This window comes from Dermacentor andersoni, chromosome 5, assembly GCF_023375885.2.
Source record: "Dermacentor andersoni chromosome 5, qqDerAnde1_hic_scaffold, whole genome shotgun sequence".
Classification (NCBI taxonomy): domain Eukaryota; kingdom Metazoa; phylum Arthropoda; class Arachnida; order Ixodida; family Ixodidae; genus Dermacentor; species Dermacentor andersoni.
This window is the reverse complement of record NC_092818.1, coordinates 94,357,342-94,374,868: the sequence shown is the minus strand read 5'-3', so window position 1 is coordinate 94,374,868 and position 17,527 is coordinate 94,357,342. Positions and strand designations below refer to the sequence as shown.

Genomic DNA, 17,527 nt, shown 5'->3' with positions numbered 1-17,527 from the left:
TACCTAGCCTTAACCATTCTTGCGGCAATCCCGTGGGCGATGCCATGTTTGATCTTGTGGTGGCACGTCCACTGTTTGCCTCAACTTCCTCCATTACCTCCGCATTTACAGTCGGTGTGTATGATGGCGGTGCGGCTTGCAAACCTGTTTCGGGAGATGTCGTAGATGGTGACTGGGTGGATGACATGAAGCTTTGGCCACAGCTTCAGAGAACATGCAAAAGCGCTTTGAAAGCTGATTAAGCTATGTCCAAATAGCGTGAGCAGTGTATATGGTGCTTGTTTTAAAAGCGAGGCTAAATATGTATTCCAAGCTGACCAAACTTTCCGCTCATGAATTGGATAAGGATTAATCTGTTTTTCTCTTCGTTCTTTTTTTTTTTTTTGGAAAATATTTTGAAGCAGCGGTTTGTCACATTTCTCACTCAGTTTCCTTGGTGTGGTCACTATCTGATTATTTCTGCCTAATCGCTCGCAGGTGTGCCGAGTCCGATAGATTTGTTCTTGCTGCACGCAAGATTTGAAGTAGCCTTTTTGTAGATTGTAATACCTTGTAGCAAAGATGTATTATCACTAGTAACTCTCTTACTTTTGTAGACCGTTGTGAAACATTCAGCTTTGTGCGCTGTTGGTGTTGTCCGTTATTTACTGTGCGTGTATGGTGCGCATATATTCAAGTGTGCCCATTCACTTATTGACACGTTGGCGGTAGAGTAGGCACAAGATTCCATGCCAGTTGGGGTAGATGTGTGTGGATACTGTGCAGAAGGGTTGAAATCTGGGCCAGTTGGTACATAGTTGAAGGAAAAAAACCTGTCACAAGAGAAAATAAGAGAGGTTCACACCACAATGACTGGTTTGCTTTTTTAGGTTGGTCACGATAGATGTGATAACTTGCCTTTTCAGGCTCTGTGATTAGTGATGCTGTTGTTGCGCATGCTCTGCTGGCCTTCCCAGGAATATGCCATTTCTAATAAAGCTCAGTTGATAAAAAAAAAAACAGTCGTGGTGTGAACCTCCCTTCTTGTCATTTGTGACTGGTTTTTTCCTTCAACCAGATGCTGTGCGCGAAACAAATTATGATAAGAAGCAGCGCTACTCCATTTGTCATTGTTCAACGAGCTGTACTCACTCTTGCCGACGTTCCGGGGCTGAAGCATTTTCTTTGAAGGTTTAGCAATACAATGCTGGCAGATGAGCAAATTTCTGTATCCTCAAAGAAAGCCGTGCATCTCGAAGTGCCGGTAACGCATACAGACAGTTGCAGCAACGGTTCGCGAACTTGGCTACACAGATCCATTTTATTCCTTGATATGCCAGTCACTATTCTTGCAGCCAACTACTGCACACATCTTCAATCTACATGATTCAATCTGGCATGATGGGAGCACATTGCATTAGCGAAAACTCAGTTGCATTTCCGACAGTTGATCGCACAGAAGCAAGGTGGAAGCAGTAATGGTTTCGTAGTTGTGCACTGTCGCTGAGACGACGTGTGGCGTTCCGCCTAAAGCACCTTTTCGTTTCTCTAGAACAAACTGCTCTGCGAAAAGGGTCAATAGCTACGCGTCAGCAAATTATGCTCTATGTCGTGACTTAATGATAATAATCGATGATGCCAAGTCAAGAGTTTTGAGACTAAGTTCAGCGTGAAATTAAAAGATCATGCGTTTTCCAACCATTACACTTACTAAATGGGATCATTTTATGTGAGAAAATCATGTAGTAGGATTTCTACACCTTTAAGAATATGTGTCGGTGCTTCTTTAATATTTGTTGCTTGTGTGCCCTTAATCTCGTGATTATGGACATTGTTTATTTAGAGATATTGATATTGAGGGTCCTCTAATTAATCCTTATAAACATGTAACAGGGTTTCAAAGTTGCTCTGCTCCTTTTTTTCTCTGTTGGTCGGGCCTTCTAGGAAAGGTCTTTGTTCCCCGTGTCCAGCCAAAGCCCAAACAAGATGACGATGTGGAAGTTGAGCTGGACATCGGTGAAGACTACGAGAAAGCGCTCAACACAGCAAATGAGTCGGAGCTGGTGGACCTGGCAGGTCAGTGTGTTTCCGTAGGTGTGCACATAACAGCGAAGCCACAGTTGCTGGCAACCTGTGAGGTGGTTTGGTGGAAATTCACCTCAATGTGCTTTATCTTGAATTAGTAAAGGCAAGGCGCAGAAGACCAGGACTCAAGAAGAACACAAACGACAGGACAGGCACCGGTCCTGTCGTTTGTGTTCTTCTTGAGTCCTGGTCTTCTGCGCCTTGCCTTTACTAATTCAAGCATGAACCAACTAGCCCAAGCAAGAGTTTTACTTGTGTTTTATCTCTTGTTGAATGCTCAGCTTGTTGCTGCTATGTTCCTACATGCGGGTCATCAGTGATCTATCCCAAGATCATGCGTACGAGTTAAACTGACGGCCAGTGTTCGGGTCTGTGGGCGACCAGCTAGCAGCTACTGCGAGCACACATGCCAAGCTTGTCGGTGTGTTTAAGCTCACACGTAGGCAGAAAGCTTCAAACTGTGCGAATATGTTGCAGCAGACTGGTTGATGGCTGCTGGGTGATGTAAGCAGATCATCGCCTGTGACTTTGTGCTCTCATAGCCGAAATTTGTCGTGCTGCAGTTCCACAGGTAATTGCATTTTTCTAGATCCAAAAGTTGATAAGGCTTGTACGGAGAGCTTTCCCAATTAGTGACAATTAGTGACTAATTACAGCGTATCGCCCGTGACCCCATGGTTGCCACCACTGACGGCATATCTCCGAAGGAACTGTCCTTTTACTTCAGAACTACTATATTTAAATATTACATAAAGTCCTCGTAGAAGCAACCAGTATAATGCCCCGACCGGAGGGCAACAAGGCTAAAAACTAGGAGTGTGCAAATACCGAATAGTAGTAGATTTCGAATCGAATATCAGATCAAATCAAATCAATAAAAAAAAGCAGAATATCAAATTGACTGTCAGGAAATATAACACAAACCTTATGCTTACAAATTTTGTGCAAGAAACACGGTACTGCACGTGCTCAGGAGGCTACTCACATTACATTAAGAAGAATCTTGCTAGCTATCAGTAACTTAGGTACCTATGATTTGAGATGTATACAGTAGAACCTTGTTTATACATAACGAGGAAAAAAAAAAGACACGAGGAAAAAAAACGTATTAACCGAGACAACTTGCAATCAGAAGTTACTGAAAGATCGCCAGACTCAATGACTTGACATCTGCATAAGGTGAAGCGTTGCGTTAACCATTGCAGCATGAGACGCCGACGCGAGCCAAGCTGGTGGGGTTCGAGTGGCACAGAGACACAGGTTGCCCTTTTTGATGGCTTCAGCATGAGCCAGCAGCTTCTTTTTTTGGTGCGCATAAGCATTTTCATGTGAGACAGGCGGCTGACTATTGCAGGGAAGGTGCCACAGCGGGTCGGCTGCTGTTTTCAATCGTACACACTTCACACCTTCTCTTGTTTACATTAGGTCTAGTGGCTCGAAAACGTATTGTACAGTTGCAGTTTGGCTATCTACTGAACATTGCTGCCAAAATATTGTTTTCTGAGAAGGTATGAACCAGTAAAAAATAACCGTAACTGTATTGGGCTTTTTTTTTTGTGTGTGTGGGTGTGTGTTCTTGATCGTGAGCGTTGTTGCCGGGAAATAGTACGTAACGAGCTCGTATCAACAAGGTTCTACCGTAGTATGCTGTACTCTTTTTAAAGGGAACAACAAATTAGTCTGCCAGCACTGATAACAGCTCAATTCGTATAAGAAGGTGTGCAAAATACATTTTATCAATAGAATGTATGTCGAATAAAATCAAGTGCTTTTTTTTCCCTCTGGAGCTGAAGAAATGGTGAAGTCCTAAAAACTACAGGGGATTTCAGTTATATAGGAGTGGACCATACTGTGCTTAATGACAATCTTCTATTGTTTAAAAAGTTTTGCTTTCAGGTTTTCTTCTAGGAAGCAGGAGGACTTTTCCATTTTTATGGCAGATTGTTTCTGTGGGTTATTGTCAGGTTGTTAAGGCCAATCTGGGCGGCAGACTAAAATGGGGAATGCACATCACGCCATCAGCACCGCTCCGCTGATTCATCGGTGTCGCAGGCGTCAACTGCGGTCAGTGCCGATGGTAAAGAGTTCTCAAATCGGGAGGCCCACTTCAAATTTGTGTGGCATGCACCCCTCCCAGCTCCCCCCTTCTATTTTTTTTTTTTTTTTTTGTCAGGATCCGTCTGTCGTCTGTGCACATGCGCCTGAAGCTGGGAGTCAGTGAGCTCTCAAAAGATACTTTTGAGCCAGCCATGTCTTGAGACGGGTCGCTCGATGCGATGAAAAGCGAAGGGTCGAAGCGATGACAAGAGAATATTGTGCGCCTGCAAATGATGTTCAGAATGAGGGGCCACTGTACCGTATTTTGCAAAGATGGTAGCTATGAACATGCAATGGTCATCCCGTGCACTTGTTTCGTTGGCGAGGCAGCTTGTCGGCTTTGAGGGTTGTGCGACCATTGTGAATAGATCTACATTGACATAGTAACTGTAACTGTAACTACACCTGACAACGCAGCTATGGCTTAATGGGCTAGGGCCTGACGACAATTTTTTGTGGTCGATGTTAAAACTGGCTGGAAACCTTCGCAGAAAGCTTGCCGCAAATATGTTCCTATGGGTGACTCATCACTGTTCGGTCGCAAGGTCACGTGTATGTGTTAGATTGACGGGCGTCGAAGCGGCGTTCGGGTACACGTTCGATGAGCCAGCAACTGCCATAAGCACGCGTTAAAGTCGTCTGTGTGCTCACATGTGAGTAGAAAGCTCTGAACTGCGCGAATCTGCGTGCATGCACTCTGAATTCGCATATTAGATGTGATCATCATGCCTTCCGGTGACTAATCTGCTTGATCTTCACGCAGGCTTCCGTGCTTTCCACATGTGCTGCTTTTGTTGCTCCCTCTGTTCGCGTAGCATTAATTGTTTCGATCGGTTCGGTTGACCTGGTCGAACTTTGTACCAATAAAGATCGCCTGCCATGGAAACATTGCACATGTCAAGGCACCGACCACACCTGGATCATTCAACAAAGATACTGATATTCAAAAAATCGAATATTTGGGAAATTGAATATTAGATATTTGTTTTGCAAATCAAATTATTCAAATGTTCACTATTTGATTCTAAATCGAATATTCAAGTATTTGCACACCCCTACTAAAAACTGTGACAGCCATGAGTGATGTGGCTTAAGTCCTGTTGTCCAAACATTGGTACAAGATTGAGAATGGCCTATCTCTTGTTCTCTTGTTGCTTTGTTAACTTTGTCATTGTTCATGTAGTAATACAACTTTTCTTGTGTCTTTCTTTCCGGTACAGCTATACTTGGTCTGCACAGCATGCTCAGTCAGGACCAGTACCACAATTCTGTGACCAATCGAAGACAGAGGCCGGGCACAGGGTTTGATTGTGAGTAGCTTTTGCATTGTTGCGTTTTGGCACTGTTCTGTGGGTGATGGACCTAAGTAGATCAGAGGGTTTTATGAAGACTGGACATAACTTGCTACCCACCGTGATTGCTTAGTGGCTATGGTGTTGGGCTGCCAAGCACAAGGTCAAATCCCAGCCACTGCGGCCACATTTCTATAGGGGTGAAATGCAAAAACACCGTGTACTTAAATTCTATGGGTAAATGCCGTAACCAGGCATTGTGTGCTGCAGTTATTGCTTGAAAAGCTTCCTAGGGGAGGCCGAAAATAGGCATTTTTAATGGATAACGATGTGTGTTCAATGCATTGACTGTCTCCTAAGCTCTGCCGAAACATATGCTGCGAAGAAAGGGTTGCTATCGGGGTCACCATAGGGGTCAAGTCAAGCGCGTGCGTGCGTGCTGACTGGCAAACTTTGAATTATCTGGCGAAGGCCAATTTAAGGATTGAGATAGCGCAAGTTTGGGCCCATAGAAATGCATGGGCACTGGCCAGGACCTTCGGTCGGGATCGAATTAACGGTAGTCTACTGTATTTTCTAAAGCTCCCAGTTATTGTTTTTCTTCATTCATGTGAGTTGTGCTCCAAACTGTACAAGTAACCATTCATTTTCTGGCTGCCATCATTTTTGTTCTCAATTGTTCAAATTCTATAAGGTTATTCACTAAACAACTCACTGCAGTAGCCCAGTGGCTACACCAAAGGCCCAATGGCGTTGCGCTGGATGGTTGCGGGTTCAATCCAGACCGTGGTGGCTGCATTGCAATGGGGGCGAAATAAAAAAAGTGGTCGTGTGCTGATAGTTAGGTGTACATAAACGAATGCTAGGTGGTCAAAATTAATTCAGAGTGTTCCCTCACCACACTGTGCCTCATAATCTGGTCATTATTTTGACATGTAGAGCCCCATTATTTATTTTAATTCTTTGAGCAAAATTAATACTGTATCATACGGTGCTCTGCAATAGAATGGGGCAGGTGGTAACATGGCTTTATGCTAAGTTTCGTAGGTTTGTAAGAATCTTTTTTTTTTAGTTGACCGATATTTTGGAAAATATTGTGGCCCCTTCTGTGTTAGAAAATTCCATTGGCGACTGTACTTAATGCTTTCAGCATCACTGACGAACCAGTACGTTTCCGCATTTCTGTCCCGCCATGTTCCTTTTTACATTCCTTTTGTCAAATAAGAATGTGTGGACCATACCAGGACCATACCATTTGCCATTTTTCATGTCATTTTCATTTCCACTTGGTCAAAATGAAACTGGTGTTTGTTTTATAATATCTGAGAAAAAGCCTGATGCTGGGCATTAAAGGTCAAATTTTAATATAATGAAATTTCCACATAACGAAGTAAGTTGGCAATTTTACTTTGTTATATCGAGGTTTAACTGTAAGCATTCGTATTCAACTCTAAAATTTAAGTAATCGAATGTGCTTACTATTGTGTGGTTCAGCGGCGTCCTGTTTTGTAAGGTTTCTTTGTTGGTAAATGTACGCAGCCCTGGTGAAGGCGTCCATGCCCAAGCCCATGCCAATGGAGCCAGACAACGACACCAACACCCACCAAACTGCCGAGAAAGTGGCTGCCAATGATCCGTCCTTGAAAACACTTAACTGGAACAACATCAAGGTATGGCGTGATAATTTTTTGTTAAAGTTTGGTGTACGAATAACAAGTATACAGCAGCCAAATAATTTCTTTGCGTCAGTTTTTAAAACTCACTCAATTATTTTTTAGTTAGTTGTGCTGTTGCCAAGTGCTCCATAGGGATCTGTGTAAAACCTCGTCAATTCGGATTTCACGGGACCGAAAGAAATGACCGAATTGACTGAATAACCAGTTATCGAGGGTATCAAGACAACAATAAATGCCTTCTATGTCAACATGCTTCTATTTATTGAATGAATAAGCGAATCCTGTTTTTATTTTGCACAAAAGCATTGTGGAAGCTGCAGTTCTCATCATCTCGCTACTGATTAGCGCTTGCAAAAGTGAAGGCCTCACGACTTTCTTTGCAGTACGGCTGCAGCACACTTCATCCCGAACACACATTTTACTACCATGCACACATCACAAAAAATATTTTAAGCCATTGAGCTGGTCGCCAACAGATTGTCCATCCGCTGCGATATGACCGGCGCTCTTCAACCTCAACGGCTTCTGCCTTGTTTGTGACATTGCACGCGTGGCCATTATGCCGAGTCAAAACAAAACTACTGTTTGCTGCAGCCGCCGCAGACGAAACCGCAGCCACTAGGACGTGATCATGGATAGCACACATGCAGTTTCAGAAGCGTGCGGCCAACATGGTACTATGCATGGCGGTAAACACAAGGCTATAAAGGCACAAATAGGCACGAAGCGTTCCAGCGTTCCTGTTGTTCACATACGATTTCTGCTGGTGACTATGGCAATGCGGATGTCTTGGTTCGACAATAGGGTCGTCGTTGCTATTTGGCATCGCACATTTGCTGCGTTCCGTGCTTGCCGAGCTGCGAGAGCTTCGGAATGAACCGATGTACGGCCAAGTATTTGATTGCATTAAGTAATGCATACGCCTGCCGGGACCAGCGGACAAGTCCAAATTATTCGATTTTCCAAATTAAGTTAACAAAGGTAAAATTAACAAGGTTTTACTGTACGAGGAACTAAAAGTAATTCCATTTCTTTTACTTGGCACAATCTCAAAATATTGTATTGCAAACATGCTCTGTTGTAATCCATGGCACTAGCTACATTTCTTATGGTAGGACAATTTCACAGCTTTCCACATACTGTTTTGCCCCACCAGGCGATTTTGATTGAATGAGCGCTAAACTTGGTTAGTTTATATCAGCACTGGTTAAAAATTCTCGAAAACTGCAAAGTTTTGTTCGAGCTGTGTCACTGAGAATCTTCTGACATAACTACACTGGCTGTCTTTGTGTTGCATTCTCAGTTATGAGCAGATTGTGCCATAGGTAACGTCAGGGGTGGGAATTCCGTGCCAATTACTTCATTTTGATACTCAAGCAAATTGCTGCATGAAATTGTTCCAAAAGCCAAAAATGGCAGAAATTGCCCCACATGGTGCCAGAACAGAGGAGTGGCTTCCTCTCCTCAGCCACCTCCATACACCCAGTCACTCCATTTGATCTCCAGATGTCTAGGTGCTTCCAGTGAGTCTAGTAAGTGGCAACATGTAGTCAGCCACATTCAGAATCTTGGTTTGAGTAATCATGGTTTCGTTGTGTTAATTAACGCTAGCTTCTTCATAACTCCTGAAGGAAAACACCTCCAGTCACTTCACCAGTACTTAAGAGGTAAATTAGTATGAAAAACGCATGCTCTTCAACACTTCTTTAATGCTGTACAATGCAACGTTTTGTGACTGTTATCCCACTTAGTTATATTAATGGTCTAAATGAAAGGGGAAAAAATAAGTTGCACGCTTTAGAATGCTCCAACAATAGCATATATGCTCAGAGATCAGAATTTGTCTGCTGAAATCTGCTGAAATGAAATCTTATCTACTCCAAAAATTGCTACACAATGACCTTGGGCGTTCCCACCCCTGTAAGGTGCGTGCATGCTCGATGTACATGTTATGTGTGTGAGCCCCCTTATTAATTTCCTACAGCTTTCTTGAGTGAGAGTGGAAGTATAGAATTCCATTTTTTTTCTTCTGCTTCAGAACATCCGAAGAGATGACTTCAAAAAGCTCTTCGAAGGTCTCAAGAAGAATACAAACCTCGAGTCCCTTTCCTTAGCAAACACTGATCTCACTGATAGCTTAGTCAAGGTAAGTGTTCAAAACCCTGTTGTTACTTCTCGTTAGAAAAAGAAAAGTGTACAAACCTGCTGGTGCAGTTTGCTTTGGAACTTGCGACAGTGTGCTAAGCAAATATAGTAGGCCCATGTAAACTTTTCTCTTTTCTTGCAAATTTCTGAACATACACTACATTCCCTTTAAGAAAAACTTGAAGGGACCATAAAAACTTGTTCGTCTTATCAAAAGTGCCCCACACCCCCCAATTAAAAAAAGAAAAGTGGCAGCATGTCACGGACTCCATGGAGACCGCTACATTAAATAATCATCTCAAATTCTGAATTTGCCAGAAAACAAGTGACATTGTCCCACAAGTGGAAAAATAAAAGGTGTGCTGTATTCTTGGAAGGCTACCTTCAATTTCGCGTGACTAGCACAAGACACATTGGCGTCTATGAGCGACAGCATTCTTGACACAGTGCCAAGCACACTATCTTATCACAGTGAGGAAGCGCTGCCTCCCATTGATGTGTCCAGGGATAGTCACGCGAAAGTGATGCATCTTTGAAAGTGATTGTCTAAGAATACGGCCCAAGATAGGCTGTGGTAGCAATTCTTTAGCGATGCTTTTTATGTTATTCATTTTCACGCTTTGTCAATGGTCAGAGCGATGCTCCGCCTGCATTGTCAGTGGGATCAGCCGGCCATGTACGGTCAATAAGAGTGAACAGAACTCGCACAACAAATAGCACAAATCGAAAATACAGCCTTTATTTATTTATTTATTTATTTATTTATTTATCATAGCCTCAAGGTACGGTTGTAGATTGCAGAGGGGAGGGGCAAAGTAAATACAGAGGCAAATCACAAAATAAGGAAGGAAGACAAACAACATGGCAAAAAACATCGTATACAAAATAAGAATGGTAAATAGAAACTTGTGAGCGTGGCAAAAATACATGGCGTAACAAAAAAGAGATGACATGGTTTCGTTGTAGTTTGGCATGTAGTTTGGCGTGGCTTTTCTTGCAGTTTAGCCATGGCCAGAGAGTACTACTACTTCAGCTAGGCTTCACTAGCTTCGGTTTTTAGGAGGTGATGGCAGCATCTCTAAAGATCACGCTGGTGACATATAAAAATGAAAATCACTATTTCTGCTCGACTGTTGCGATGCGCGAGATTTTTCTTTCATTTTTCTTTATCACTTCTCTCACTCCCTCGTGCCACAGAGCAGATTCACTTTGCATTGCTGTGCCAGGCAGCATGTTTCTTTTTCCGTTTTTCTTTGGTGTTCCGCGGATGCCCTGCCAGAATCGGCAGTGTTGGCGGTCACAGTGAAAGTTTGTCTTAGCCATAGAGTATATGCAAAGCGGTTCTTATTAAGCAAACTTTTTTTACAGGGAGTCTATGAAAGTTCAACCAAACATTTGCACATTGTTCGGTACATATAAAAAAATTTGGCTTAACTGAGTTCATCTTAGCGAGAGTTTACTGTATATCATAAATGGAGGATATGCAAATTTATACAGGCGCACTTCCCCATGCATTTTGTCTCATCTAACCTAACCCTGGACTAAAATCGGAAATACGGTAGGACCCCACTGATACATTTTTCAAGAGACTGTAGAAAAATGTAACAAGCAGGAAAACGTAACAGTGAGGAAGGGCTTAAATTGCCACAGCAACATTAGAAACAGCTCTGAATGGCTCCCTGTACAGTTATCGGATGTCTCGGCATTCGTATTGTGACCGGGGATGGCACATGCATGCATGTAGCATAAAAGGCACTGTGAACCGTGGATAGCACATGCTGCTGTGAACGTCCCAGCTAAATTTTTCAATCATGCGCAGCACATGGCTCTTGCAAGCAGATCGCAGTTACATGCAACTGCAGTGTTTGGTTTGTACACAACAGGGCTAGAGTGCACCCCCATGCTCATATGCTCCTGTCTGACAGGCTCTGCTATGTTAGCTAGACTAGACTGGCGTTGGCCTGCACCAGCATGACAAATGGATAAAGCTATATCTAACTTGCGCATTTTGAAGTGCTGTCAATAGCTCATTACGAAGCGAAATCTGCCAAGGTGTCTGACCAGGAGCGAGCAGGAGTGAGTGCACACTTGCAAGCATGCGTGTGGTTTGACCTTAAGTTTCTTGCGGTTTGAGGCTAGTTGAGTACCATATTTACTCGCATAATGATGGCACTCGCGTAATGATTGCACCCCTGAATTTTGTCGTCAAAATTAATTTTTTTTATTTCCCGTGTAATGATTGCACCCCGAACTTGCCGCAGCGATATGTCGTGTGCTAAGTCTAGCTAATAATGATCGCGCTTACCATCTGTCGAATGCTACGCGAACGACTCTTCAAGACAAGCCAAGCGTTCTGCATGCACCAAACATTCTTAAGTAGATGCCTCATTTCATTACTTTCATCACTTTCCACACTTCCATGACAAAAAGAGGTACAACCAAACTTGCCTTTATTATGGGTAGGCTTTATAATGGTTGTGGTCAACAAAAACAAAAAAGGTGCCTTTTGATTCTTTTCATCTGCACTCGTGGGCACGCAACAAATCGCGCGCGGCAATGATAGTAGCCACGTTTACACTGATACGTTAAAAGTGTACCCTATTCATACGCCGCCGCTTGTAACACAGTTAAGATATTTGCCCACCCTTAGCGTAAACATGCCGTATCAGGATAGTAGTGAAGACAGATGCCGCAGTTTCCGCAGCACGCCGGCCATGTATTTCTATGTCACTGGCAGCTAAGCGCGCCCATGTTTCTGTCCCCTCAAAGTGGACATGGCTACGTTATTGCCGCAGACTTGCCGATATTAACGATATTATTCATCACTGATATGGAAGAAACTGTTTCAATGCACGTAACATACTCACGAGAAGAAAAAAAATCGTGTTCGGTGCGTTCGGCTTGCTCCGCTGGCCGCCATTTTTGTTTTGGTGTCCCGCACCCGCATCCCGCAGCAAACACGGGACGAAACAAATTTTTAGTTTCTTTTCGCGGGAAGTTTAATCCACGTAATGATCGCACCCCTAAATTTGCGTCAATTTTTCTGACAAAAAAGTGCGATCATTATGCGAGTAAATACGGTATTCAAAACTAGGTGAAATTAGAGAGACCCAACGGCTATGACATTGACAAGCAGGGTGGCCAAAGTTTAATTCATACACGGGTGGCTGCGACCAAGCATGAGCAGACGATAGTCAGCTTCTTCCGGGAGTACATAATTATTATAGAAATTCAAAAGCAGCAGCAACTTGATTTGGGCAAGTTCGTTCATCTGGAGTAAAACTTGAAGCAGCCCGAAGAAGATGAGGACAGGAATTGAAAACAAACAACAGGACGAGTGTTGTACTGCCAACTGGAAAATTTATTGAAAGATCAACCAGCTCTTACAATGTATCGAAAAACACCAACAATAACGAAAAGGTTGAAAGGCTTATCTAGAAAACTTATCTCAAGTTTTGTGAGGCTTAGTGATGCTGTGCTAACACATTTATGTATCTCCTGCTTTGGTAAGGCTGTAAGCTCCTACAATTTCTTTTTTTTTGCTCTTTGTGTGCTTCAAGTTTTATACGCAAAAGCAGGTTTTTGCTTACGTCAGCCTGTTTATTAGACTGCTTCAATAAATACACGTAGTAACTGTAAGAAAAAGTGCACTGATCTGAACGCCCTTCTTGATTGATGTCAGCTATTGGCCAATAGCAGGTGCATATGGGAATCTGCTATATTATGAAATAGAGCGTCGAGAAAAGAGTAAGGAGCAGGCTTCTGTTAAAAAGAGAGCATTTGATAAAAAGGTGACTTTGCGCTCTACTTGCGAGATCCGTGTGCTGCACACGACTGCAAAATTTGGCCAAGATGTTCACAGCAGTGGATGCTATCTGCGAACTGTGTTTTTTCACCAAGCCAGAGGGGTGGTTCAGGGCCCCTCTAATACCAGTGTACCAGGGACGTTGGCATTGGGTTATGCAATCGCCTCGCCCTAGACAGATTGTGTCAGCTGACCCGGCGCCAGGTGATCACATGCAGGACTTTGGTTATGGCTCTCGTAAGGCAGCAGTGTACCAACTTGTGCCACTGAATTTGTTGCCCTCCTTTTCTTGCTTTGTTCAGGCTTCTCAAATATGTCTTGCTTTCAGCAACGGTGAAAGCAAGGAGGTTGATCATCCAAGTTATGGAGTCTAGACGAGCAGGAAAGATATCTTACATCGGGCATTGGGAAACTCCTCATAACTGAGTTTATGTTACTAGGAGTGTGCTGTATCTGAGGGATTACTTTTGAAGGTGCCTCTGAATGTACCGTATTTGCTTGCATTATGATGTACCTTTCTCTTTGCCTGGAAGATTAGTGCAAAATATGTATGTGCATTCATTATGTGTGATGAAAATTCTAGCAAACATTTTGGCAGACTGAGAGCAGGAAGAATGATTTGTTAGTGAATGTAGTGCGATTGTAACAATCATGCATGTCACCTTGATCTCGCCACAAGCATTAAAAGTATCACCATGCATAGCATGTGGGTGGCCAGTGACAGCAAAGTACCGGTGGTTGTTCAACTTGAATCTCTTTAAATTTTCCACAAACGTTTGCTGCATCACTTGAACAATACAGCTTTTTTGGTGTCAGAGTGTGTGGGTGCGCCTTCAAACGATCAAACCCTAGTGATATCTGACTTGTAGTGGAATATAGTGGGTGCTGATACGTTCTTTTCAGTTACAGTTGTGCTTATTAACGTGCAAATTAGGAAATGGGCACAGAGATGTGACAGTATTCCTGTTATGTTCATGTGAATAGAATGCTAGTTAATGCCAATAGCTTGTCCATTCAGTTATTTCAGTACACCAGTGAACTACTATTTTCAATAGGAATGCTTGAGTAGTGAAACTTAGAATTTTCTGAATAAATAAATATGAATACAGTATTTCAAAACTACAGGCTTCAAGTGTTGAATCATATACTATAGTAAAGTTATCTTTCTTCTAAAGTAGAAATAGAAAGACTGGAAAGGTGGCAAAAATCCTTTTTTTTTTTCCAATACACACAAATTCTCTGAACTGGAAAAACGAGAAAGCAATAGGTGCTCACCAAAGTTTTGGATGGAGCGTGCATTATAACGGTCCAGTGGTTGATATGCATAAACCCTTTTCCATCACATGCAGGCTTGGTAACCCTGGTATATAGTACAGTAGAACCTCGTTCATATGTTTGGGAAGAAAAAAAAAAGACATACTAACAGGGAAAACGTATAACCCAAACTCATTAAAATATTTGCCAGATTTAACTGTAGTTGAGATGCACATAATGGGGAGCGTTGCACGAATATTTGCTGCATGAGATGCCAATGCTCGCCGAGCTGGTGGGGCTCAAGCGGCCTGACCTTCAAGTGGCCTGAAATTTGGCCTGGGTCAGCAGTTTTTCGGGTGGTGCATTTTGGCGAGAAGTTCTTAAGTGCTATTGTGAAGTCGGGGGTCCATGAGGCCACGAAGGATCCATGGATGGTGCCGTGCCATGTGCCGGGAGAAAGAAGGGTTCCGAGCGACAGTTAAGAGAACAGAGAAAGGATTATATTCAATACGGGTGCATGACCAAGTTTTTCAATATTGGCTCCATTTCTCGGAGCACACCACATGCTAGAGTCTTTGCATGTCAGAGTGTCTCTCCCTCTCACAGCCATCTGGATCCACTTTTTATGCCGTTTATTTCGCTCTTTTTCTCACTGTGGGAATTCACTAACCAATTGCAAACGCCGAATCGTTCACCACCTCCCATTTCTGAACTCCACATTGTACAATACGAGGCAACCAAATGCAAACTGGGAACCGGCCGTCGACGCCAGGACTTCTCGGCAGTGACCCTGTCATCAATCAGTGGCCTCTTCGTGACAGTCAGGAGGGGGTGACATTGTCTTGAAGAGAACTGCCTTGAGGGAACAATGAGGCATGATCAGCACCCGTGACAGCCGCATGTCTGCCAGTGAAGCATCCTTTGTTCTGAGGGATCGCCAGGCACAAGAGTGCCCATTCGGCAAGAACCATTCTGGCACAAGACGCCAGCCGGCGTGGAGTTAAGGCTTATGGAGCTGGTGGGTCCCCAGCAGCCTGAAATGCACATTGTGGTTTCTTTATTGCATGTTTTGAGGTGGCAACTGGAAACCGAAATTAAATCGAACTGGTGGGTAACACCGGAATAGGACGCCGCCAGAGGGAAACATGACGCTAACGTAGCACTGCCTGCGGCAGAACCAGCGGCACATTTTGGTTATCAGCTATTAAAAGCATGCATGATGCTTCCAACGGTGTCATGCCAAATGCACTGTGAAGCAGATAGGCGAAGATGCTTATCACAATAGATTTGGTGAGGATAGTGGTGAGTGTGACAGGCGACAACCTGCGAGGGGATTTGCTTTACGGGAAGAGGAAACTGAGTGCGTCCTGGCATTCTTGCGTGACACAGGCGAGCGAGTACTGTGGGGAAGCTGCCCCTGTGGTTCCCAACTGTTCTGAATCACTCGAGCTTCGTGCCTTGTTCACATGGCATCTAGTGGCCGTAAGACGTATCATATGATCGTAGTTTACTGATGTACTGCAGGGTTTTCCAGGAACGTATGAACCAGTATGAAAAAAGCTTAGCTGTATAGTTTCATGTTTCTGTTCTCGATCGCGAATGTTGTCATTGTGAAATTGTACAAAATGGCATATCAATTCTCTACTGCACAGGAAAGTGAAATTTGAAATTCCCAAACCGAACACTTCGAAATGGAAGTATGTTTGAATACAGCAGAGCCCTAATTTTCATTGATTTCCACTGTGCTGTTCTTGTGCAGCGCCTCATTGATGCAGTGCGGCACAACAAGACGTTGAAGTCGCTCAACGTGGAGTCCAACTACATCAGTGGACCTGTCATCAAGGACCTCGTTGAAGCCACCAACGCTCAGCAATCCCTCGAGGACCTCAGGGCATCTAACCAGGTGAGGGAGGAACCCTGCTGTTTTTCATCTCGGTATGCACTGTTTAGTGCAGTGTGTCAATGGGGCCCTGAAACAATTTCCGAAAGAAAATGTTGCCAATCTGCTGATGAGGCTCCTGCGCACATGTGAGCCAAATGTTGTTGCACTTCATGCAGCAGAGAATTTACAATCTCGTGTCAAAAGCAATAAAAAATTGCTTGCTCTCGCTTCCGCAATGTCTTCATGTAGCCGCACCTCGACCAGCTTCACCCACAACAGCTATTGGCTGATTTCGTCATCGCAAAAACGTTCTCAATGATACAAATACCGCTCATTTGAGTTAAATAAATAAGAAATATATGTCTGCAATCTCGGACAGAAAAACTATCTCATTGTTGCACTAGCCAGTCTTAACAAGGCAGTTAAGCATCGCTGTGTCTGCTGCATAGGGTCACGGAGACGAAAAGCAGAGCATAGACGCACAGCCACCATGGGGTGCTACCATGATCCGTCCCACATTTCAACTTTGGGTGGGCCCAGTGAGGCATTGCTCCCTTGTGCCCCTTGCCGTCACCCCTGTGTAGCTTCCAGCGTACTAGTGGAAATGAATGGAGAGAGAAAGCCACTGATCAGTCCTATAACTACTTCTAACTTCACTTTTGCTTTTGCTTGAAGAATTCAAAAAGCTTTTGTAGCAGGATATTAGGATTGAAAAAAAAAATTATAATATGCAGTTTTATGTGCCCAAACCACTTTCTGATTATGAGGTAGCTGTAGGGGAGGGCTCCGGAAATTTCGACCACCTGGGGTTCTTTAATGTGCACCTAAATCTAAGTACATGGGTGTCTTCACATTTTGCCCCCATCGAAATGCAGCCACTGTGGCCGAGATTCGATCCGGCAACCTCATGCTCATCAGCCCAACCCCATAGCCACTGAGCAACCACGGCGGGTGAGATTAAGATTTGTGAGCAACTTAATTTAATAGTGATGTCATTCTATGATTAGTTAACAAAGTGTCTCAGGGCCCCTTTAAGGGGGGCAAGGAGGTACTGAAGCCTTCTTTAAAGCCTCCTTTAGCAAATTTAATAAAACTGCAGTCTTGTTCAGTTTCCTGTGCTGGTATTGAATATGTAGTCATCTTTAAGATAGCTCAATTAGCTCATAAAGCTAAATAAAAATAAATGGTGCGAAGTCTACTCACCAAAATGCAGTTGACTTCCATTAATTCGACGCTGACGGGACCAACAAAATTGGTCAATTACCCAATGGGTCGAGTTGAACAAGATGCAGAAGAAATGCATGGGTGTCTA

General features: G+C 43.5%; 1 protein-coding gene across 4 annotated transcripts in view; it reads left to right on the top strand.

Annotated features, from left to right (window-relative positions):
- tmod (tropomodulin) overlaps positions 1-17,527 on the top strand; it is a 149,739-nt gene that overhangs the window by 120,129 nt on the left and 12,083 nt on the right. For all 4 annotated transcript variants that reach the window (XM_050178223.3, XM_050178226.3, XM_050178224.3 and 1 more), the window contains 5 exons: positions 1,924-2,055; positions 5,382-5,471; positions 6,993-7,123; positions 9,168-9,275; positions 16,093-16,236. In XM_050178223.3, coding sequence (XP_050034180.1) covers positions 1,924-2,055; positions 5,382-5,471; positions 6,993-7,123; positions 9,168-9,275; positions 16,093-16,236 — 605 coding nt within the window. The remainder of the gene's footprint in view (positions 1-1,923; positions 2,056-5,381; positions 5,472-6,992; positions 7,124-9,167; positions 9,276-16,092; positions 16,237-17,527) is intronic.